At 38.1% G+C, this 25,531-nt stretch overlaps 2 protein-coding genes across 4 annotated transcripts in view; one reads left to right on the top strand and one right to left on the bottom strand.

The window, feature by feature from the left end:
* DHX29 (DExH-box helicase 29) overlaps window positions 1-983 on the bottom strand; it is a 51,155-nt gene extending 50,172 nt beyond the window's left edge. Inside the window, exon 1 of one of the 2 annotated variants that reach the window (XM_019013313.4) lies at window positions 547-983. In XM_019013313.4, the coding sequence (XP_018868858.1) occupies window positions 547-733 (187 nt within the window). In that variant the 5' untranslated portion in view covers window positions 734-983. The remainder of the gene's footprint in view (window positions 1-546) is intronic. The other variant, XM_055367875.2, reaches the window with a different exon arrangement.
* Window positions 916-25,531, top strand: part of MTREX (Mtr4 exosome RNA helicase) — a 116,777-nt gene continuing 92,161 nt past the window's right edge. Inside the window, exons 1-5 of one of the 2 annotated variants that reach the window (XM_019013314.4) lie at window positions 916-1,315; window positions 15,846-15,983; window positions 17,655-17,721; window positions 21,227-21,289; window positions 22,205-22,317. In XM_019013314.4, coding sequence (XP_018868859.1) covers window positions 1,182-1,315; window positions 15,846-15,983; window positions 17,655-17,721; window positions 21,227-21,289; window positions 22,205-22,317 — 515 coding nt within the window. In that variant the 5' untranslated portion in view covers window positions 916-1,181. The remainder of the gene's footprint in view (window positions 1,316-15,845; window positions 15,984-17,654; window positions 17,722-21,226; window positions 21,290-22,204; window positions 22,318-25,531) is intronic. The other variant, XM_063700745.1, reaches the window with a different exon arrangement.

Genomic DNA, 25,531 nt, shown 5'->3' with positions numbered 1-25,531 from the left:
AAACTGCATGGCGGCAGAAACGAGGGCAGACAATTTTACAATAGGTTACACGTAACCAGTGTGTAACCAGTGTGTAAGTCCTGTAATTTTTATTAAGTATTGATTTTTCCAGAACGCATGGAGACACTAGATTGTTGCTGAAAATGATATGAAAAACAGACAGAAAATGGGGCTGGCTGGCACCAGGAGGTCAGGAACTCCACTCAGTACTCGTCTTTGCGTTAGCCTAGCTAGCTGAGATGGTGCTCAGGATGGATTCCTGCTGAAACAGGAGCTAATGCAATTATTTTGTTTTTAGAAGGGGGAGAAGTGTGAGTTACAAGAGAAATGCCAGGCTGCAACAGGGCTACCGTCAGAATTTTGGAGGCCCAAAGAGCTTAGACTTTTTAAATCTAAAACAAGGCCACCCCATGGGGAGGTAGCAGCTCGAGTGTTGGGAAATAGAAATGTTGGGCCCGAAGCTCCTCCCGGGTTCTAAGGCCCTTTCCTCAGGACAAGCAGCAGGGTCTCAGGGCAGACAGCCAGGGGCTGGGGGACCTCTCGTACCTTGCTTGACACGGGGCTCCCTGGAGCTGGCAGCGGCAGCGGCAGCGGTGGCCGGCCTGGACACTGGCTTCTTGCTTTGGGCCTCCCCGGCAATTCCAGCCTCGGCAGATTTGGCTCTGGAAGCAGACACGGCGGCCCGGACCACCGCGGCCGCTGGAGCCTTGTGTTTCTTGTTCTTGCCGCCCATGTTGCAGCTGTGGCAGAAGATCCTTCGCGGCCCAGGCCCCGACGGTACCACTGCACAGCCGAGAGCTCTTCACATTCCCCGGCTCCGGGGCTGCCACCCTGCGCTTCGATCCGGGCTTCTCGGGCCGGGGCGACCGCTGCCTCGCAATTGGTCGAATTCAGCAGGCTCCGCCTCTTTGAGTCGCCAGCTGCGTGCCACACGCCAGGCGCCACGCGCCGCCCTCGCTCTTTATCCACTGAGCAGCTTATCCACTTTAGGTCGGAAAGGAAAGGAAAGAAAAGCAGGAAAAAAAAAAAAAAAAAAAAAGTCAGGGGAACATTTTTGTCGGCTGCGCGACTCGACTACTTTTGTCTCCTGCGGGCCACTGTTGAGCCTTCACGAGACGTCACTGTCTTCGGTCGCGGGGCATCGTGGGTAGGAGGGAGATTCGCTCTCACTGCTCCCAAAAATGGCGGATGCATTCGGAGATGAGCTGTTCAGCGTGTTCGAGGGCGACTCGACCACTGCGGCGGGAACCAAAAAAGACAAGGAAAAGGACAAGGGGAAATGGAAGGGGCCTCCAGGGTCTGCAGACAAGGCAGGGTAAGGAAGAAGTTTCAGTTGTTGCTTTTATTTTTTTTTCGGTGGGGAGGAAGAAAACACTACTCTCTTAGGAAGAGCACGAGAAAGTGAAGTGTACATTGAGTGGCGTTGGAAGTGAAGGGGTTCCGAAAAAAGTTGGAGAGGGTGGAAGAATGTTGGTTCGTGGAAGGGGGGGTCTTGGCGTTTCCTGGTGTCTGCAGGCAGCGTGATCTTCTGCTTCACTTCTCTTACGTCGATGTTACTGATTCTATCCCCATCTTCGCGGTTGTCTCCTGCACCAGCACAACACCTGGCACATAGTCGTTAATAAACAAAACGAATGATTAGTTGAGTAAAAGGTGAAAAGGTTTAGAAAAAATGATATGAATTGATTTGGAGGGGAAAGGGCAGATAATAACATGAGAAGGGAGAGACATTTAATCTCCAAGATGTAGTAGTTTTCTCTTCCGTAAAATGGAGATAATAGTGCCTACCACTGGTGGTGATATGAGGATTCAATGAGATACACGTGTAAAGTGCCTAACAGTGGTTAGCTAGCTATCACTAATAGATGGTAGCTATCGTGAGTTTATTGAGAAAAAATTTAAAAATTACTGGACCCTACCCATATGTTTAGACTGGTGCATACAGCCACCAGAAAGTGTACAGATCTGTTTATAGTAGAACAAGGAAAAGCTATTACTTGTATTAAATAAAGTAAGATGATTAATTAACAATCAACAAAATATACTCTTGGCATTGTGGGGCCAGATACCCAATAGATGCTTGAAATTAAATTAGACATGATTTTGCTCTCAAGGAATTTTCGGTGTAGGGAAAGAGAACAGGTACCCATTAAAGAGTTACAGTATAGGTGAGGAGGTGGTTAACTTAAAATGAATGATATATACAATTAAGTGTTATAAAAGTTCAAGAAAGGGAGATACCTATTTCTGACTTTCAGGAAGGCTTATTTATACACAAGAGGATATTCTGAGTTAAGGAAATTGTGTTGTTAATGGTGCCAAGTTTGTTTGTTTTTAGGAGCACAAATTGAGCAAGAGGAACTGTTTCATTTAGGGACTACAAGAGATAAGACTGGGAATATACATTGATTTGAGAACATGAGGGGCCTTGAATATCAAGCAAAGGAGTTTTGATTTCATTTTTAAAACCCTGTTGAACAAGGTGATTGGATAAGTAGAATGATAGTTTAGGAAAATTAATTTGGCAGTGGTTGGCAGAGTACTGTAATAGTATAGGGAAAGAAGATAGACAATGAGAAAGTAAATTAGGAAATTATGTTAGTTATCTGGTTGTAAAGATGAAAAGAACCTCAACTCAGGCAGTGGCAGAGGAATGGAAAGGTACGAACATGTTAAGGAAAAAATGGACAGGCCTTCATTAATTAAGGAAAACAAGGGAAAGGAAGTCAAAAGAGATGTTTAATTTGCATGTCAGGGTGAAAAAAACAGGGACGTTCAGAGGTTTTGATATAGTGATAACATTAATTTGGCTTGAGACAATGTGAAGGGATGCTAGTATATCTGTAGGAAAATGTCCACTGGGTAGTTTTAATAGGGTTTTGGAGAAAGACCAGGACTGGAGGTATATATTTGAATATCATTTGACTTGGTCTCCTTCAGATAGAGATCTCTGTGGGGAAGTAAGTGACACAACACAGAACTTCTGGAGAGGGTACATAAGCCTAAATAAGAGATTAGAGGGATAAGAGAAAATTCTATCAGGAGTGCGAAATGAGTGGAACAAAGTGGAAAAATAGTCTACTCGCATTAAGTTGGATTGGGAGAGTTTGGGGAAGCTTTTCAGAGAAAATAAGAAAGGAGGACCAATTATTTTTATTTCTTTCAAGACAGGAAGTAATAGTTGCTAGAGTGTTTGAATGGGCAACTATGATATTATGAAGACAATACATGTATCATTTACCATGTTAGTATATACTTTACCTCAAATTTGCTAGGATAAAATGAGTTTTATTTGCAGGTTAGTTGGGGTAAGCTGTTTGACAGCCTTCCCAAGTGAAAAGAGGAAATAAAAATCTAATTTACATTTCATTATATTAGGAAATGAATATTAGAGAAAGGAAATAAGAAAACACAGAAGAACGTTAGTAGCTTAAAGGGTTTTGTTACTACCAACACTTCTAGCAAGGTCTTCTAGATATTTTTAAGAAAAAAATCCTGGCCGGGCGTGGTGGCTCACGCCTCTAATCCCACTTTGGGAGGCGGAGGCGGGCAGATCACCTGAGGTCAGGAGTTCGAGACCAGCTTCACCAACATGGCGAAACCCCATCTCTACTAAAAATACAAAATTTAGCCATGCCTGGTGGCAGGAGCCTGTAATCCCAGCTACTTGGGAGGCTGAGACAAGAGAATCGCTTGAACCTGGGAGGTGGAGGTTGCAGTGAGCCGAGATTGTGCCACTGCGCTCCAGCCTGGGCAACAGAGCTTGACTCCATCTCAAAAAAAAAAAGAGAAAAAATCCTATTTGCCTGATTGCAGTGGCCATACTAACATTATGCATAGTGTGATTCTCATCTGATCTGTGTAACATAGGAGGGCAAATCATGGAACTTCAGAGGAACTTGCCCTTTATTTAGTATTCTAGACCAAGTGGATGCTTTTTTAAAAAATAGTTTCTTCAAGTAAATAAAAGCAATCTGGCAGCAGAATTTCTTCTTGCTCAGGGGAGGTCAGTCTTTTTCTCTTAAGGCCTTCAGCTGATTGGAGGAGGCCCACCCACATTATGGAGTCTGCTTAACTCAAAATCTGTTGACCTAAATGTTAATGACATCTAAAAAATATCTTTATATTGTTGAAACAAAGAACAGGGCACCATGACCTAGGCAAGTAGACACATAAAATTAATCATTACACCACTCAGCAAATTTCTTCACTGGCATATGTTCCTTTCCCTGTCAAAACAATAAAGATGGCTTTGTATTAAAAAAAAAAAAAAAAAAAATAGTTTCTTTACCTTTTAGAGATGGGGTCTCATTTTCTCACCCAGGCTGGAGTGCACTGGTGCTTAGCAGCTTATGGTAACCTCGAACTCCTGGCCTCAAGCATTCCTCCTACCTCAGCCTCCTGAATAGCTAGAAGTACAGGTACACACCACCATATCGGGCTAATTTTAAAAATGTTTTGTAGAGACGGGTGTCTCACTATGTTGCCCAGGCTGGTTTCAAACTCCTGGCCTCAAGCAGTCCTCCCACCTTGGCCTCTCAAAGTGTTGGGATTCCAGGTGTGAGCCACTGTGCACAGCCAGTGAGTACTTTTTAAAAAAACTTTATGAGAATTGTCAAACTATGTATTTTATATATAAAACAGTATGAAGAGCTTCATGTACTCATAACTCAGCTTCACCAATATCAAGTCCTGATCAATCTATTCCTACATCTTTTTTTTAATCAAATGCAAGTTGTTTTTTCTCCCTAAATATTTCAGTATTTATGTCATCCAACAAAACTAACAATAATTCCTTAATATCGTTAAATACTGAATCTGCAGTGAGATGTCCCCAGTTGTCTCGGATGTTTTTTGATCATTGGTAGTTGAATCAGGATTCAAACAAAACCCTACACTGTTTTTATTGTTATGTCCCTTAAGTATTTTATGCTACAACAGCCTCCCTCTTTTTTCTTTCTGCCATTGATTTCTATTTTGGAGGGATGAGTGAAGGGAGAAACCAGGTCATCTATTCTGTGGAGTTTCCCACATCCTGGATTTGCTTTCTTAAACTGCCATTTAACTTGCTGCTGTATCCTCAAGTATCTTCTGTAAACTGTCCTCATCCCTAGAGCTGCATTTTGTGACATAATAGCCACTATCCTCACGTAGCTGTTGAGCACTTAAAATATGACTTGTCAGAATTGAGATGTTCGGTGAGTGTAAAATTCACACCAGAATTGGAAACGTTAATATGAAAATTGTAAAATATCTCCTTAATTTTAATTTGGTTATAATTGAAATGATAGTATTTTGCATACATTGGGTTCAGTGAAAGATATTAAAATTTATTTCAACAGTTTCTTTTTACCTTTTTAAATGTGGTTATTAGAAAATTTTAAATTACATATGCAGCTTGTAGCTTGTATATGTATGTATATATACTGGACTGCTCTGATCTAGTGGCTTGATTAGATTCAGGTGCAATTTACTTCCTATTTCATTACATCATAATGTCTGAATATTCTACCGTTCTAAGATTGACAAGTTGGCGAAAATAGTATCACCCTGATTCCTCATCAACCTTTCACATGATGGCTTTAGCACCTAGTGATAATTGCCCAGGTCCATTACTTCACTAGTACTTGCACAGTGGTGATTTTCTGTTTTTATCATTTCTCTCTGCATTTATTACCTGGAATCCACCTATTAAAAAAGGCATTGTCTCATCAGCTGTTTGTTTACCTTGAAATACAGTTCATAAAGAAAAGGCAGGCTAAATGCTTGATCCTTTAACAATTTTTAAGGAAATGAGTTGTGCCCTAAGGAAGTTTCAATGGTGACCAACATGGGTGTATGATTATGTTTCGTTTCTGGGTAAATGAGTGGATTTTTGTATATTTACTCCTTTGCACTTATTTCTTCTTCTTCTTCTTCTTCTTCTTTTTTAATCTTATTGGGGTATAACTGAAGTGCAGTAAACCACCACAATCAAGATAAACATTTCCATCACCCTCAGGAGTTTTTTTGTGCCCCTTTTTAATACATCCCTGTCGCCACCTATCTAGAACTTATATTTTCTAAAATTTTATTTGAATACATTATGTATTCCTTTTACATGGCTTCTTTTACTCAACATAGTGCTTCTGAGATTCAGTCATGTGGTGTATGTATATCAATAGTTTGTTTTTCTGGCTGAATAGTATTCTGTTTTATGCATATACCATATTTGTTTATACCTCCATCTGTTACTGGACATTTGAGTTGTTTCTGTTACGTTTTCTGAAACTTGGATTTCCAATCTCTTGAACAGTGAGTGCTCTTGAGGTTGGCTCTTGTGTCTTTTTGACAAGACATCATAAGTCTTTGATAGCTTATGTGTTTTTTGGATTTTCTGGACTCACTATACACTTTCAGTGCCAAACTTGGAATCAGCCACATCTCTAAGGAGTCTCTAATTTCTTATAGTGAGAAATGTTAGTTTGTGCTTAGGGTGCACAATGCTACTGGATTTCATTGCTTTTAGGTTTTTACAGTACAAAGAACTAGGGAATCTTTGTTTTTATAAAAAATAGAATTCATACTGACATTTCCAATACAATTAACATCACAGGGTTTTTATTTAACTTTTTGGATTTTTATAAATGTATCATTTCTCGGTTTTGTTGAAAATCCTCATTCCTAGGCCAGGCACATGGCTCATTTCTGTAATCCCAGCACTTTCGGAGGCTGAGGCAGGTGGATTGCCTGAGCCCAGGAGTTCGGGACCAGCTTGGGCAACGTGGTGAAACCCTGTCTCTACAAAAAAAAAAAAAATTAGCTGGGTCTTGTGGCATGCACCTGTAGTCCCTCCTAGTCAGGAGGCTGAGGTGGGAGGATTGCTTTAGCTCTGGGAGGTTGAGGCTGCAGGGAGCTGTGATCATGACACTGCATTCTAGCCTAGGTAACAGAAAGAGACATGTCTCAAAAAAAGGAAAAGAAAACCCTCATTCCTGCTGACAATTACATAATTAAGCTTTTTCTTATATATACTTACAATAGTTTAAAAATAATTTTGCAATTAATAAGATATTGAATGCAACTGTGGTTCTTTTGCCCTCAATATATTGTGGTAACAGTGAAAATACTCTGTAGTAGTTCTTTTCCCTAAATGTTTATGCCACTAATTTGATATTTATTGTGTTCATTTGTTTCAGTGTATTTACAGTTTTTAAGAACTGCTAAAAATTTAATTTTTAAGAAATTATGTAAAAGATTTTGTAGTTCCAAAATCAAAAGTTTAAAACAGTACATTCTTGCTTCCATCCTTTCCCCTTCTTCCATTTCCTCCCTCCCCTTTAGTTTTTGCTTTGTCTCTTTTCTTTTTGAAAATATCGAATTGTGTGTACATGTGTGTCTATCAGATGTCTCCATTTCTCACTTCTTGTGCAAAAGGTAGCATTAAAAACTGTTCATCTTTTTTTACTTGATATTTTGACCAAGAGATCATCGTATATCAATATGTAGAGAGCTGTTTTTTTTTTTTTAACAACTGCATAGTTGCAGTCCTTCAATCAATGTTCTCTGAATGAACATGGTACTGTTTTCAGTCTTTTGCTGTTACAAATGATGCAACAATGTCTGTTTTGTAGAAGTCTGTTTCTTGTTGTTGTTGTTTGCCATTTTATCTTTGGAATAGATTCTTAGAAGCGAATTACTAGGTCAAAGAGAGTAACTAAGTAGGCATTTTTGCTAGATGTAGCCAAATTCCTTTCCACAGGAGATGTACCATTTTGTGTTTTCAACAGTGTGGTAGCAATGACAGTCCCCCCAGTGATGTTCATGTCCCAATCCCTAGAACGTTTGAAATTGTTAGGTTACTTGGCAAAGGAGAAAGTTGCAGATGGAGTTCATGCTGCTAATCAGTTGACCTTGAGGTGGAGAGAGAATTCTGGATCATCCAGTTGGGACCGAAGTAATAACAAGGGTTTTTAAAAGTGAAAGAAGGAAGCTGAAGGGAGAGAACCAGAAAGATAGCAACATTAGAAGGGCTCTGGCTGACTTTAAAGGTGGAGGAACAGGGTCATAAGCCGGAAAATGTGGGTGATCTCTAGAAGTGGAAGTGGCAAGGAAATGGATTTTCCCCCAGAGCCTTCAGGTAGGAACACAGCCCTGCCAACACAGCACCCTAGTTTTGGTCTTGTAAGACCTATATTGCACTTCTTTCTTTCTGAACTATAAAACAGTAAATTTGTCCTATTTTAAGCCAACTGTCGCCAACCTTTTTAGCACCAGGGGCTGGTTTCATGGAAGACAGTTTTTCCACAGACCAGCAGTAGGGGGATGGTTTTGGGATGAAACTCTTCCACCTCAGATCCTTAGGCATTAGATTCTCATAAGGAGTGCGCAACCTAAATTCTTCACATGTACAATTCACAATAGGGTTTGTGCTCCCATGAGAATCTAATGCTGCTGCTGATCTGACTGGAGGCAGAGCTCAGGCGGTAATGTTCACTCACTCGCTGCTCACTTCCTGCTGTGCAGCCTGGTTTCCTAACAGGCCATGAACTGCCCAGGGGTTGGGGGCCCATTTTAAGCCACTGGATTTGTGGTAATCTGTTACAGCAGCAATAGAAAGTTGATACAAACAGTAATGTGTGAGAGTACTTTATGGCCTTTTTCACAGTGTATTGAACTTGGATTTTTGTCAGTGAGATAGATGAGAAATTGTATTTCAATTCGTGTTAATTTATATTTCTTTTCATCTTTAAAAAAATTGATAGTTGGTCCTTCTTAATTTTTGGATCTCTTTATAGACTAGGGATATTATTTCTCTAACATAAATTGCAAATATTTTCCCCAATGTTTTGTCATTCAGAAAAATTTTAATATAATCACGTTTGTCATTCTTGTTGCTCTTGGATTTTTTGTCATGTTTTCTTCAAATCCTTGTATGGTTTTATTTGTTACATGTGCATCTGATCCGTTTTAAACCAGTGCTTTTCATTGTGTTAAACAGATTGCCCAGATAGTCTAAAATCATTTTGACAAATATTTGTAATTATTATTATTATATATATTTTTCGAGACAGACAACAACAACAACAAAAACCCATATTCCATTGCGGCATAGAGCAATAGTTAATCCACTGGAGATTACTATCAGGTTAACTTCTTTGTAGCTCTCAGAATAGAACTATTTCTGAGTATATGTGTACTTCATACAAATCTCCATCAACTAAGAAGGTGGTTGTTCTACACTAGCATTTTAAAAATAGTCTGTATTTATACTTATGTATAATTGTACAGTGAAGTATAAGACTGTGGAGCTGGGGGCAGTGGCTCATGCCTGTAGTCCCAGCTAGTAGGGAGGCTGGGGCCACCCTGGATGATACAGCTGGGACCCAACTTGAAAAAAAAAAAAAAAAAAAACCTGTGGAACGCTCACATCATTATTTTATACCCCGGCAGAAATCAAATAAACACAGTTAGAAGTTACAACGAAAATGTTACTACTGACTCCACAGAAATAAAAACAACCATCAGAAACTATTATGAACACCTCTACACACACAAACTAGAAAACCTACAAGAGGTGGATAAATTCTTGGACACATACACCCTCCCAAGACTGAGCCAGGAAGAAATTGATTCCCTAAACAGACCAGTGGCAAGCTCCAAAATTAAATCAGTAATAAATAGCCTACCCACCAAAAAAAGCCCAGGACCTGATGGATTCACAGCAGAATTCTACCAGATGTACAAAGAAATGCTGGTAGCATTCCTACAGATATTATTCATAAAAATTGAGGAGGAAAGACTCCTCCCCAACTTATTATGTGAGGCCAGCATCATCTTGATATCAAAAATGGGCAGAGACACAACGACAAAAAACTTCAGGCCACTATCCTTGATGAATATCAATGCAAAAATCCTCAGCAGAATACTTGCAAACCAAATCCAGCAGCACATCAAAAAGCTAATCCACCATGACCAAGTAGGCTTCATCCCCAGGATGCAAGGTTGGTTCAACATGCAACTATCAACAAATGTGAGTCATCACATGAACAGAACTAAAGACAAAAAACCACATGATTATTTCAATACATGCAGAAAAGGCCTTCGATAAAATTCAACACCCCTCCATGTTAAAAACTCTCAATAACCTAGGTATTGAAGGAACATACCTCAATATAATAGAGCCATCTATGACAAACCCACAACCAACATTATACTGAAAAAGTGAAAGCTAGAAGCATTCTACTTGAAAACTGGCACAAGGCAAGGCTGCCCTCTCTCACCACTTCTATTCAACATAGTATTGCAAGTCCTAGCCAGAGCAGTTAGGCAAAAGAAAGAAAGAAAGGGCATCCAAATAGGAAGAGAGGAAGTCAAACTGTTTGCAGACAACATAATTCTATATGTAGGAAACCCCATAGTCTGGGCCCAAACACTCCAGCTGACAAACAACTTCAGCAAAGCTGCTGGATACAAAAATTAGTGTACAAAAAAGACTAGCATTCTTATACACCAACAATAGCCAGACTGAGAGCCAGATAAGAGAAGCAATCTCATTCACAATTGCCACACACCTCCCCCCTCCCACACACACACCCTAGAAATACAGCTAACCAGGGAGGTGAAAGATATATGCAATGAGAATTACAAAATACTGTTCAAAGAAATCAGAGAAGATACAAACAAATGGAAAAACACCCCATGCTCATGAATAGGAAGAATCAGTATCATCAAAATGGCTATAGTGCCCGAAGCAATGTACAGATTCAATGCTATTCCTGTCAAACTACCAATGACATTCTTCACAGAACTAGAAAAAACTACTTTAAAATTTATATGGAACCAAAAATAGCCAAGGCAGTCCTAAGCAAAAAGAACAAAGCTGGAGAGGCATCACATTACCCTACTTCAAACTATACTACAAGGCTACAGTAACCAAACAGCATGATACTGGTACAAAAACAGGCACATTGACCAATGGAACAGAATAGAGAGCTAGAAATAAGGCTGCACATCTACAACCATCTGATCTTTGACAAAGCTAACAAAACGAAGCAGTGGGGAAAAGGCTCGCTATTCAATAAATGGTGCTGGGATAACTGGCTAGCCATATGCAGAAAATTGAAGGTGGACCCCTTCTTTACACCATGTAGAAAAATCAACTCAAGGTGGATTAAAGACAAATGTAAAACCCAAAACTACAAAATCCCTGGAAGACAACTAGGCAGTATCATCCTGGACCTAGGAATGGGCAAAGATTTGATGACAAGGACACCGAAAGCTATTGCAACAAAAGCAAAAATTGACAAATGGGATCTAATTAAACGTAAGAGCTTCCATACAGCAAAAGAAACTATCAACAGAGTAAACAGACAACCCACAGAATGGGAGAAAATTTTTGCAAACTATGCATTTGACAAAGGTCTAATATGCAGCATTTATAAGGAACTTAAATTTACAGGAGAAAAACAACCTTATTAAAAGGTGGACAAAGGACATGAACAGACATTTCTCAAAAGAAGACATACATGGGGCCAGAAAGCATATAAAAAAAGCTCAATATCACTGATCATTAGAGAATTGCAAATCAAAACCACAAATGAGATACCATCTAACACCAGTCAGAATGGCTATTACTAAAAACTAAAAAAATAGCAGATGCTGTCAAGGTTGCAGAGAAAAGGGATCACTTATAACTGTTGGTGGGAGTGTAAATCAGTTCAACCGTTGTGGAAGGCAGTATGACAATTCATCAAAGAGCTAAAAACAGATATACCATTAGACCCAGCAATCCCATTACTGGGTATATACCCACAGGAATATAAAGCATTCTACCATAAAGACACATGCATGTGGATGTTCATTGCGGCACTATTCACAATAGCAAAGACATGGAATCAACCCAAATGCCCATCAATGACAGATTGGATAAAGAAAATGTGGTACGTATACACCATGAAATATTATGCAGCCATGAAAAAGAATGAGATCATGTCTTTTGCAGGAACATGGATGGAGTTGGAGGCTATCATCCTTAGCAAACGAATGCAGGAACAGAAAACCAAATACCGCATGTTCTCGCTTATAAATGGGAGCTAAAAGATAACTTATGAACACAGAGAAGGAAACAACAGACACTGGGGTCTACTTGGAGGGAGGGTGGAAGGAGGGAGAGGAGCAGAAAAGATAACTGTTGGGCACTGGCCTTAATATCTAGATGATGAAATAATGTGTACAACAAACCCCCATGACGTGTTTACCTGCGTAGCAAACCTTCACATGTACCCCCAAACCTAAAATAAAAGTTTAAAAAGACCAAATACTTCTGCTTGGCACATGTTCTTCTCTAGGCGAGATACAATGGTGTACACAATGGTCACTGCTTAACTTTTATTACAAGTAGTACTAAATGTCATTTCAGGTAGTGTGAGTACTTAAAAAAACTTCTTATTTGACATAATTTCAGACTTAGAGAAAATATATAAGAATGGCACCAAAATTCTTGTACGTCTTCACTCAAATATTCTAAATTTTAACACTTTACCACATTTACTTTTTCCTCCCTTCCTCTTTCTTCCCATAATGCATATGTATATGTGTGTTTGTGGATATATAATTTTTTCTGAACTGTTTAAAGTAAGTTGCAGATATGTTGCCCATTTACCTCTAGATTTCTAAGTTGCTTAGTGTATATTTTCTGAAAATGAGAGCATTCTTTTATGTAACCACAGTTTATAGTTATCAAAATTAGGAAATTATATATTGATACAGTACTGTTAACCTAATCAGACTTATCCAGATTTTGCCAATTGCTTTAATGTCCTTTATAAGAAAATAATTCTGTATAGGATTAAGTGATTTGGTTGTCATGTCTTTTTTGTCTCATGTAATATGTACTAGTCTTTGAATTTCATGACCTTAACATTTTAGAATGTGTTGCTAGGTGTTGCCAAATTCCTCTATAGGTTAGAGATTGATTTTTATACTCTGTAATTACAGGCTAGTTATCCCAGTTTGGGTTTGTTGGCCAATAAGTTATAATTAGATGTTGGCCAAATTTGTTGTTTGGGCTTAATGGCCAATTTGGTGCTCTTTCTTGTGCTATGTATAGAGCATGCTACCCTTATGAACTAAGAAGAATAACATTCTCAGATGGTTTCAATAAATTAAAACCTTGTCCTTAAAAAGTAAGCTGGTTATCTACAACACTTCATTTCCAGCCTTTCTGGATAACTCAGATGTTTGTGTGCAAGTTCCACATGTGACATACATACCAAGCTATGAGAGAAATAAATAATTAGAGTCCTAAAAGTCTGACATGCAATATTAAAGAATAATGTAGCACTTCTGACCAGAAGTGTTCTACCATGAATTTCAGTTTCTCAAAGGTTTGGGAACTTTCATGTTTCTTTGTTTTATAGACTTTAACCAGCTCCTAATAGAATGTTTTAAATATAGTGGCTTAGTTGTTGCTTACTCAGAGATAGAATAATAGAATGTTACACCTAGAAAGGATCTCAGTTATTGTCCAAATGTCTTGTTTTACTGAGGCCCAAGGATATTGATGACCTGTCCAGAAGAGGTTCACATAAGTAGTCAGCAACAAAAATGGGACTAGAATGAATAGCTTTTTCGCAAAATTGGGAGTGACAGAATTTACAAATTTTAGGTTTTGCTAGGTATCAGAGAATGGACTTCATTAAGGAAAGGTTGTTCAAGCATATGGATCAGTATTGTTTTACCCTTTATTAAAAAGTCTTTTTTTTTTTTTTTTTTTTTTGAGAGGGAGTCTTGCTCTGTCGCCCAGGCTGGAGTACAGTGGCGCGATCTCAGCTCACTGCAGGCTCCACCTCCTGGGTTCATGCCATTCTCCTACCTCAGCCTCCCGAGTACCTGGGACTACAGGTGCCCACCACCACACCCGGCTAATTTTTTGTATTTTTAGTAGAGACGACGGGGTTTCACCATGTTAGCCAGGATGGTCTCGATTTCCTGACCTCGTGATCCGCCCGCCTTGGCCTCCCAAAGTACTGGGATTACAGGCATGAGTCACCCCGCCCAGCCTAAAAATTGTTTAAATAAAACATAAAGAAAAGTGTGCAGATTATGGGATGGATTTTTAGAGTGTGTGGAACACATCCACGCAGCCACCATTCTGTGCAAAAAAATAGAATATTACAACCCCTCTGTGTCCCTTAGAAAAATAACTGTCCTGATAACAACATGTGTTAGTTTTTTTGTTTGGGACTGTTATGTAAGTGGAATCATACAAAATATATTTTTATGTTTGGCTTTGGCTCAACATCGTTTGCACAATTCATGACTGTAAATGGAATAGCAGTTCTGAGTGTGACTGTTTTGTTACGGGATCAGAGGGGCAAAGTCACAATTTTCCGAAAAGTCTATTAAAATACCCTGTCCTTTTTTAGTTACATATCTGTGTAAGGCTAGATTTTTCTTCATATGCTTTGACCAAAACAGTGTGTCATAGCAAGTTGAATACAGAAACAGGTGAATCCTGCTGTTTCTGTTAAGCCAGACATGAGAGATTTGCAAAAATATAAAAACTATGCCATTCTCGTTAAAATTTTTTTAGAAAATAGTTATTTTTTACCAAAAATGTTACTCATGTTAATATGTAGTGGTTTGACTGTTGCCATTTTAAAGTGAATAAGTATTTTAAAAAATTTTAATCTTAATATCTAATATTGCAAATATCAATAGATACAACCACATAAAATTCATTAGAGTTTCTTATAACTTTTAAGACTGAGAAAGGATTCTGAAACCAAAAAGTTTGAGCCACTGACCTGATATCTGATTTACAATTCTGTCATAAGTAATGGTGTTGAGCTCCTTTTCATGTGCTTGTTGCCCATTTGAATATCCTCTTTTCTAAAGTGCCCACTAAGTCCTTTGCTCATTTTTTTAATTGGGTTATCTTTTAAAAATTGATTTATAATCCTCACCCCTAATTTTCTCTCCTGGTTAAGAAGTCCGGAAGATCATTTTCTCATTTTATCTTCTAGATTCTTTGTTGTTTTTGCCTTTTCACAGATCTAAAATTCACATGGAATTTATTTTTGTGTATGATGAGGTAAAGGTCAGATTGAATTCCCCCTATGGATATTCAGTGTACCAAACATCTATTTTTTTTTTTTTTTTTTTCTGAGACAGTCTTGCTTTGTCTCCCAGGCTGCAGTGCAGTGGCGCGATATCAGCTTACTGCAGCATCTGCCTTCTGGGTTCAAGCAGTTCACCTGTCTCAGCCTCTCGAGTAGCTGGGACTACAGGCATGCGCCATCATACCCAGCTCATTTTTGTATTTTTAGTAGGGATGGGATTTTGCCATGCTGTCCAGGCTGGTCTCTAACTCCCGACCTCAAGTGATCATCCACCTCGGCCTCCCAAAGTGCTTGGATTACGGGTATGAGCCACCGTGCCCGGCTCCAAACGTCATTTATTGTCACTACTTTTGACCAGCAAATCTAATCACAAAAAATTTTCTTCCAAATAGTAGTATCATGCCTTTAGAGAAAGCATTAAATGTTTGTTAAAGGTAACTCATGTTAATGTCTAATGATGTTTTAATTTACAGTTTTAAAGAAAATATATTTAATAGTTATGTTAATGTGAATTTTAAGATAACTTTAAACCGTCAAAGAAAAATGAAATACAAATGCAGTAGTATTCAGTTTTACTAGTTATAAAGTTAAGGTATTCCGGCCTTCAACCAGTTGTTGTTTGTAACATTCATCTATTTAAAACATGACTTTCTGTTAATGGTATAGAGCAGTATTTTATGATGTTGCCCTTAAAGTAAAAGTGGATACTGCAGAATTCATTCCAAACTGTTTACTTTTCAGGAAACGTTTTGATGGTAAATTACAATCAGAATCAACTAATAATGGAAAAAATAAGAGAGATGTAGATTTCGAAGGTACAGATGAACCCATTTTTGGAAAGAAGCCCAGGATAGAAGAGTCAATAACTGAAGACTTAAGGTAATATTTCCAAAGTCCTAAATGTTAGTAACTCATAATTCAGGTGGTTACATGAGGTTTTAAAAATTGTCTCCATGTTGCTACTTAGATATATGCCCGTATTAGAGAAATGAAGATATTCTTTCTATTTTTACACAGGCATGTAAATGTAGAACACTTACCTAAGTTTGGGGAGTTGGAAAGCAATATAGAAAATACTCATCTTTTAATACTTTAGAATCCAGTTTTGAGAAAAAAGTCTTAAAACCTGATTTAAAAAAAATACATTTTCTTTATTTGTAATGCCTCAGGAGGAGGATAACTGGAAGAGTGGAATAAAAGGGAAAAAATAAAGCTAACTCAGTGGAAGGAATAAGTGGGAAGGAACATTAGAGCGAATTAGATTTTCATTGTTGCATGTGGAGTAGAGTGGCTGTGCATCTCAAGACTCCTGCTATGGTTATCTGTGGCTGGAATCGCTGGTATTTATCTGATTTTGGAAGCTGGAGCTTTCTAAAAGTTGATGCCAGTACCCTTGGTTGACCTGTTTTGTATTGTGGTAATGATCTTTACAACTTTGCTCCTCCCTTCTAATGTTCCATATTTGAACTTGGCACTACCATGAAGAGTTTACAATTTCTGTGATTTTTTTTTAAAACCAGTTAACTTTTGTTACAGTTAGTAAAATTATCTCCTATAAATGGTGATAGATGTGTCACTGGAATATTTAAGATGCACCATTTTCCCAGGCTACTATAATAAGTTACAAAATAATATTTGTAGTTTAAAGTCATTGTTACTTGTTTGTAACTTTTGAGTTTGTCCAAAGTAATATTATTGACTTAAATCTCAGAAGTACGATAAGTAAGATAATAATCTAGCACAGAAATACATCTATTTTTCTTCAGTTTATCCAGTTTTGCCTTTTCAGAGTCTAAACAGAGGACCTAGATAGCATAATGTAGGATTTTGATGAGAATAAGGAACTTTTTTTTTTTTGAGACATTGTCTCACTCTGTCACCCAGGCTGGAGTGCAGTGGTGTGATCACAGCTCACTGCCATCTCAGCCTCCCCAGGGTCAGGTGATTCTCCTGCCTCAATGTCTTGAGTAGCTAGGACTACAGGCGCGTGCCATCACGTATGCTAATTTTTGAGTTTTTTTGTAGTGAGTTTTTGCCGTATTGCCCAAGCTGGTCTTGAACTCCTGGGCTCAAGTGATCCACCCACTTCAGCCTCCCAAAGTGTTGGGATTACAGGTGTGAGCCACTGTGCCTGGCCAGGAACACTTCTATAAATAATAGCAACAAATGAATTGGGCTAGTTTACTTTATACTTTCTATTGTGTAATGGTTTATAACCAGCTTATGTTTTGAAGTGGTGACAGTGCTTGGTAGAGGTACTTTTTATTCAAAATAGTTATTGGAACTAAGCTGACATAATTATTTGAATAATCACTTGGCAGTCTGTTCTGTATCTGTAATAAAAGATGTTAACTGGTCATTTTTAATTTTCAGCATATATTTGCATAATGTGAAAACATTTCTATGTATTCTTAATAGCCAAAGTTTTTCCTATTTGGAATACTGATGACTGGACAGTGTCATTTTCCTTAACAGTGCAATGTGAGGCTTATTATCAAATTATAGAAAAGTAATTTGTTTTTATCTAACTTTAAACAATTTTTTTTTAAGTTTGGCAGACCTGATGCCCAGAGTCAAGGTACAATCAGTTGAAACTGTTGAAGGGTGTACACATGAGGTAAGCACAAACAGCATACAGAAGGTTAGTGTTACAAATGGGATTTTTCTTTGGACTATCTAGTATGACGATCAGCAAACAGTTTAGCCATGAGGACCTTGGAAACAATAAATAGTTTCCATGGGGTACCTAGTGGAAGAGTTGGGGCTTTGTAATTAAACTTGGGTTCAGATCCTCCCCCAGCATTTTTCTTAACTATAATCTTGGGTAAATTTCTTATTTTAACTTCTTTTTTTTTTTTTTTTTTTTTTTTAAAGCAGAGGTTCGCTGTTGTCGACCAGGCTGGAGTGCAGTGGCGCAATCTCGGCTTACTGCAACCTCCGCCTCCCGGGTTCAAGCAGTTCTCCTGCCTCAGCCTCCTGGGTAACTGGGATTACAGGCGTGCGCCACCACGCCCGGCTAATTTTTGTATTTTTAGTAGAGATGGGGTTTCACTATGTTGGCCAGGCTGGTCTCAAACTCCTGACCTCGTGATCCACCTGCCTCAGCCTACCAAAGTGCTGGGATTACAGGCATGAGCCACTGCGCCTGGCCAATCTTGGGTAAATTTCTTAACCTCTTTGTTTATTTAAAAACATTGTTTTTTTGTAGTTTTTAAATTTGCAATAAAGGGATCTACCTTGTGGTGTGGTTGTGAGGATTATAGAAGTAAATTAGGTAAAGTACCTAGCACAGAGTAGGTGTTTAGAGCATTCATACTCCTAAAGTTAAGTAACAGTGCTATTTTTGAAGGTTACATGCTACTTCATGTCTTGCTCCAGTGACTGATAAATTGCAGTTTCTTTGTTCTGCCACAAGATGGTGGTCAGAGATAGCTTGTATCCATTTAGAAGTGAGAATTTATACACATTAGGGACATGATGGAACTGTAACACTATTTCCTTCTCAGAATTTTTTATTATAAGCATTATAGCAAGTTATTTTTAGAGGTAACTGGAGAATCTCATTAAAAGTCTGTTGAATAAGCAGAGTAATCCAAATTAACAAAAAGGCTTTCAATGTAGGTTTAGAACCTTATCTTTTTTTTTTTAACTTCAGGTTCAGGAGGTGGTACATATGCAAGTTTGATTTTTTCAGGAGGTGGTACATATGCAAGTGTTGTTTTTTTGGGGGTTTTTTTTTTTTTTTTTTTTTTTTAAGAGTCTCACTATGTCGTCCAGGCTGGAGTGCAGTGATGTGATCTTGGCTCACTGCAACCTCCACGTCCCAGGCTCAAGCAATCCTTCTGCCTCAGCCTCCCAAGCAGCTGGGATTACAGGTGCGTGCCACCACGCTTGGCTAATTTTTTTTTTTTCAATTTTTTTTTTTTTATTTTTAGTAGAGACTGGGTTTCACCATGTTGCTCAGGCTGGTCTCAAACTCCTGACGTCAAGTGATCCAGCCATCTTGGCCTCCCAAAGTGCTGGGATTACAGGCGTGAGGCACTGTGCCTAGCCATGTGCAGGTTTGTTACATGGGTATATCGTGTAATGCTGAGGTTTGGGGTTCAGTTGAACCCGTCACCCAAATAGTGAACATACTACCCAGTAGGTATTAAATAGTTTTTCAACCCTTTCCCACTTTCACTTCCTGCTTTTGGAGTCCTCAGTGTCTGTTGTTCTTATGTTTATGTCCATGTGTACCCTATGTTTAGCTCTCACTAAACGTAGTGAGAATATGCGGTATTTGATTTTCTGTTTCTGCGTTAAATCAGGATGATGGCCTCCAGCTGCATCCATGTTACTGCAAAGGACATGATTTCTAGAAATTTATCTTTTAAAATACTTTTCTACTGAAAGTCTCTTATGTTTCTTTAGAGGTAGTACATAGTGTCTGACAGGTGTGATGTCCATTTGATCATTCAAGATATGTTAGACCCTATTCAGTTATCTGGGCTTATAAAAGATGGAAAAACATAAACATGGCTGGGCACAGTGGCTCACGTCTATAATCCCAGCACTTTGGGAGGGCGAGGCAGGCGGATTGCCTGAGGTCAGGAGTTTGAGACCAGTCTGGCCAGCATGGTGAAACCGTCTGGCTAACCGTCTCTACTAAAAATACAAAAAAAATTAACCAGGCATGGTGGCATGTGCCTGTAATCCCAGCTACTCAGGAGGCTGAGGCAGGGGAATTGTTTGAACCAGGGAGGTGGAGGTTGCAGTGAGCTGAGATCGCGCCACTGTACTCCAGCCTGGGTGACAGAGCGAGACTCTGTCTCAAAAAAAGAAAAGAAAAAAGAAATACAAACTCTATTCTCAGAAGGTCAAAAGCCCCTTCTGTGCTCCATGATTATCTTCAAGCCCACCTTTCTGTCACTTCTTCCTACTTTCTCAGCAGGGTGACTTTTCCTCTTCACAGGCTTGAGGATATCAAGTTGAAATGTCCTCTGATTATAACCTCCATCACCAAGGCTATTTGTACGTGTCACATTCCCCTTCCAGACTAAGGATGGTTCCTCTGCCAGTATTCTTGGTTATGTCTTATCCTATCTCCACAAAGACTTTATTTATTTTTAATTATTATACTTTAAGTTCTGGGGTACATGTGCAGAACATGCAGTTTTGTTACATGGGTATACACCTGCCATGGTGGTTTGCTGCACAGGATGATCCTGTCAGCCTTCATTAGGTATTTCTCCTAATGCTATCCCTCCCCTAGCCTCCTACCTCTCTGCAGGCCCCAGTTTGTGATATTCCCTGCCCTGTGTCCATGTGTTCTCATTGTTCAACTCCCACTTATGAGTGAGAACATGGCAGTGTTTGGTTTTGTGTTGTTGTGATAGTTTGCTGAGAATGAGTTTCCAGCTTCATCCATATCCCTGCAAAGGACATGAACTCATCAACTTTTATGGCTGCATAGTATTCCATGGTGTATATGTGCCACATTTTCTTTATCCAGTCTATCATTGATGGACATTTGGGTTGGTTCCAAGTCTTTGCTGTTGTGAATAGTGCCGCAATGAATATACGTGTGCATGTGTCTTTGTAGTAGAAAGATTTATAGTCCTTTGGGTATATACCCAGTAATGGGATCCTGGGTCAAATGGTATTTCTAGTTGTAGATCCTTGAGGAATCGCCACACTGCACAAAGACTTTATTAATTTCCTTTTCCCTTAACTATTTCTAGAGTCTCTTTTTTTCTAATTGCCATTCCCTGTCAGCATATGAGCATTCAAAAGTTTCTCTTTCTGTTCTATGTTGTTTTCTACCCACCGTGTTGTTATTCTTCTGTTTTGTAGTAGTTTCAACTTTAAAAAGTACACAGTTTCCTCACGGAGATAAACATCAGCTTTCAATTATTACCCTTAGACAAATGCGAGTAGATGTAATTTCTGAGTGTTGAAACTAGCTTTTTGCCTTGTTCTTAAAGACAGTTATTTGATTTACAGTGTCTGAGACAGCTAAAGTTCATCACTCTAGTTCATCAGTTTTATTTTCCAAACCATCATTCATTATGGAATGCTAAATACATCAGTTCTCAAATAGTTGGTGAGGTGTTTTTTTTTCTTTTTTACTTTGTTGTCAGGTTGCACTTCCTGCAGATGAGGATTATTTACCACTTAAACCACGAGTTGGAAAAGCTGCTAAGGTCTGTACTTTGGGTAATACAGTTTATATAGTTTCGTGAGACTCTCTTTTTCTTAAAATTCTTATTTCAAATGAGATTTTTCTATTTCCCACAACATGTATATGTATGTATCAAGAACAAGCCAACTAAAGACAAATATAATGAGAACTGAATCAGTTAACAACTATGCTGGAAACCAGCCATCACATGATGAGATTTTAAAATATTAAAATTGTGATTCTCAACCTTTTAAAAGAATGTAATGAAAGTTATCAACGTTTCTCCAGAAAAAAATTGTACTAGTTTTTGCCTGTAGTTTTAGGGTTTTAACAGGCTTCTAATGAAACCGGAACTCTGTGCTTTTTTTAGACGGATTTGGAAGGCCTGATAGACCTTAAAAGGCCAAGAAATTTTTAAGGTTTAATTTTCCAAGTAATTTTCTTAAATAAAAAAGGCGGTATGGTAGAGTATGCATGAACTCTTAAAGTCTAATAGATGTAATATTCTGCCTCTACGGAGTGAACTTTACTGAGAGACTTTTAGAGCCTCAGAGTTCCTACCTATGAAAGGAAATAATATCTATGATAGGGGTTGTTGTGAAAATTAGTAATAATATATGGAAAATGTGTTACACAGTGCCTGGCCACAGAGCTTGTTTTTGGTAAATGGTAATGATTATTTTATTGTTAATATAATAGACACCAACATAATGTAATAATTGAAAGATTAGAGAGCAGAATTAGCTTCTGTGTTGTTTGGGCAAAAATGTAGTGTACTCTTCCTTATTTTCACTAATGTGTAGTATATTTTCTAAATAAAATCATAAAGGAATACTCCCAGAATGCTTTGGGGGGTAGCCTGCTTGTGTTTTGATTTTAAGTATGCTTTGATACAACTAGATGTTTTTATGCAGATATTAATATTTTGTTTTTATAGGAATACCCATTCATTCTTGATGCTTTTCAAAGAGAGGCCATTCAGTGTGTTGACAATAATCAGTCTGTTCTAGTATCTGCACATACCTCAGCGGGAAAAACAGTATGCGCCGAGTGAGTAGCTTTCTTTTTAAAGTCACTTTGTTTCTTATTTCACTCTTTAAAAGTTTCTTTTTTGCTGTTTGATTTCTGCTAGTGAAGATGGTTTTACTTGTCCCTTTTGAACAATTTCTTTTTCATGTCTTATTGAACCTCTAATACAATGTTTACTTGAAGTAATAAAAGAGGACATTCTTTTCTTGTTCCTCATATTAGGAGAAAAACACTCAGGCTTTCATCATTAAGCATGATATTACCTGTTAGTTTTTCACAGATGCTTTTTATTTATCAGTTTGAGGAACTTCTGTTCTTAGTTTGCAGAGATTTTGTTTGCATATGTATTTATGTCTATGGGTATAAAATATTTAGATACTGGATTTTGTCAAGTGCTTTTTTTGCATCTATTGACATGATTTTTTTTTTCTTCTGCGCAGTCATGGCTCACTGCAGCCTTGACCTGTGGGCTCAGGCGATCCTCCTGCCTCAGCCTTCCTAGTAGATGGGACAAAAAGCATGCACCATCACACCTGGCTAATTTTTTTTTTCTTTTTTTTTTTTAGAGGCAACACAGGGTCTCAAACTCAAATAGGCTGGTCTCAAACTCCTGGGCTCAAGCAATCGTCCCACCTTGGACTCCCAAATTTCTGGGATTACAGGCATGAGCTACCATGCCTGGCCATGTTTTTGATACGTTTCTTAAATAATTTGACATGTCTGATAAGTTATGTTTGGTCTTGTTTTCTGTACAGCATCATTTCCCTTCTATCTGAAGAAATGCCTTTAGCAGTTTATTGTAGTGCAGTTCTACTGATGAGAAAATCTTTTAACTTTTGTATGTCTGAAAATCTTTTACTTTTTTTGAAAGGTATTTTCCTTTGGTATGGAATTGTAATTTTCTTTTAAGACTGCCTTTTGACTTGCATAGTTTATGACAAGAAATCCTAGTATACCTTTGATCCTCTGTACATAATGTGTCTTTTTTCCTCTGGCTGCTTTTAAGATTGATTTTTATCATTGATTTTAAGCAGTTTGTTTTTTATGTACCTTGGTGTTGTTTTTGCGTTTTTTTCTTGTCTTTGGGTTTGTTTTTGCAGTCCTCAGGGCTCTTGTTCAAGGACTCTTTTGGGCCACTTAAAGTTGTCTCACAACTCACTGATACTATATTCATTTTTTTTCTTTTGAGTTTCATTTGTGGGTCATTTCTAATGCAATGTCTTTAAATTTATTAATCTTTGCTTCTGAATTTTCTAATCTGCTGTTAATCTCATTGAGTGCTACTTTTTTATTGGTTGGTTTGTTTTTGAGGCAGGGTCTTGCTCTGTCGCCCAGGTTGGAGTGCAGTGGCACAAACAGAGCTCATTTGCATTCTCAAACTTGTGGGCTCAAGCAGTCCAACTCAGCGTCCCTAGTAGCTGGGACCACAGGCATGTGCCACCATGACTAGCTAAGTTTTTGATTATTTGTGGAGATGAAATCTCGCTATGTTGCCTACACTGGTCTCAAACTCCTGGGCTCAAGTGATTCTCCTGCCTTGCTCTCCCAAAGTGCTGGGCTTATAGGCATGAACTGAATGCATTTTTAATCTCAGATATTGTATTTTCTTAGCTAGAAGTTCAATTTATTTTTGTTATCCTCCGTGTCTCTTAACTTTTTTTAGCTTCCTTTTTTTTCTTAATGTTTTCTTCTATTTCTAGTTTATAGAAATCCTATCTGCTTGAACAGATAGGGTACAGTTACAAAAACGTTAAATGTCCTTGTTACTACTTCGTTTATCTGTGTTACTTCCTGGTCTCTTTGATGGATTGACTTTCCTGCTCCTTTGATTTTTTTTTAATCTCTGACTTCTTGATTATAATGTGACTGAGATAGTTTTTTTTTTTTCCCATGTTTCTTATACTTGAGTTTGTAGGGTTTCTTAGATGTGTGGATTTATTATAGTTTTCATTATATTTGGGGAAATTTCAGACATTTTTTACTGCAAATATTGCCCTTCCTTTATTTCTTTGAGGACTCTAGTTATACTTACAGCAGTCCCCTTTAAGTTGTTCACAGCCCACTGAAGCTGTGTTTATTCATTATAATTTTATTTTTGGTGTTTATTCTGTGTTTCATTTTGGATAGTTTCTGTTGCTGTGACTTCAGGTTTATTCACTTTTTTTTTTATTGCAGTGTCTTAATCTGCTTTTAATACTAGCCAGTGTGTTTTTTTAATCTCAGACACTCAGTTTCCATCTCTAAAATTTTGATTTCATCAGTGTTTTCCGTATTTTTACTTAACGTGCTGTTTAATTTTCCTCAGCTTTCTTGAGCATATAGAGTACTGTTATAGTAACTTTTAATATCCCTGTTTACTAATTCTGTCATCTGTCTCATTTTTGGATCTGATTTTATTGATTAAAAAAAAAATTTCATTACAGACTGTGTTTTCCTGCACCTTGACATATCTGATGCTTTTTTATTGCATGCCAAAACATTGTGAATTTTACCTTGTTCGGTGCTGAATACTTTTGCATTTTTGTACATATTTGTGAGATTTGTTCTGAGGTATAGTTAAGTTACTTGGAAAAAATATCCTTTTGAGGCTTACTTTTATGACTTTTTTAGGCACGACCAGAATAGCATTTAGTCTAGGGCTGATTTTCCCCACTACTTAGTATTCTTCTCAGTATTCCATGCAGTATCTTGTGAATTCTGAGGTTTTCCACTGTAGCTGGTGGGAAACCACGTTTCTGCCAGTCGTGTAAAAGATTTGGTAATTTTTATCTCTTCTCCTCTTGGTTGGTTTTTCCCTGGCCTCATAATTTCCTAAGACTTATTCACGGATCATTACTACCTGAAGACTTGCAGATGCTCAGCAGATTTTCAGAGCCTTCTCTTTGCAGTTGTCTCCTCTGGTATTCTGCCCTGCGAACTCCAGCTGCCCTGGCCTTCACAGACTACGATCTTGGTCTGTTCAACTTAGGGAAACTTCCAGGGTTTACCTTGGTTGCCCATCTTAGAACTGCAGTTTGGAAAATCTAGGCAGTAATTTTGGATTACCTACTTTGTTTTCTCTCTCTTGGGGCGTACTGTTCTTATATCCAGTGTATGAAACCACTGTTTCATATATTTTGTGCTATTTATCATTGTTTCAGGTGGGTGGGTAAAGCCAGTTTCTGTTACTCCATCTTGGTGTAAGTGGATGTTTTCTGTATTATTTTTAATGTACATTATGTATTACTACAATAGT

Source organism: Gorilla gorilla, chromosome 19 (assembly GCF_029281585.2).
Source record: "Gorilla gorilla gorilla isolate KB3781 chromosome 19, NHGRI_mGorGor1-v2.1_pri, whole genome shotgun sequence".
Taxonomy (NCBI): Eukaryota; Metazoa; Chordata; class Mammalia; order Primates; family Hominidae; genus Gorilla; species Gorilla gorilla.
Note: the sequence above shows the minus strand (reverse complement) of the source record. Positions and strands in the feature narration are given on the sequence as shown.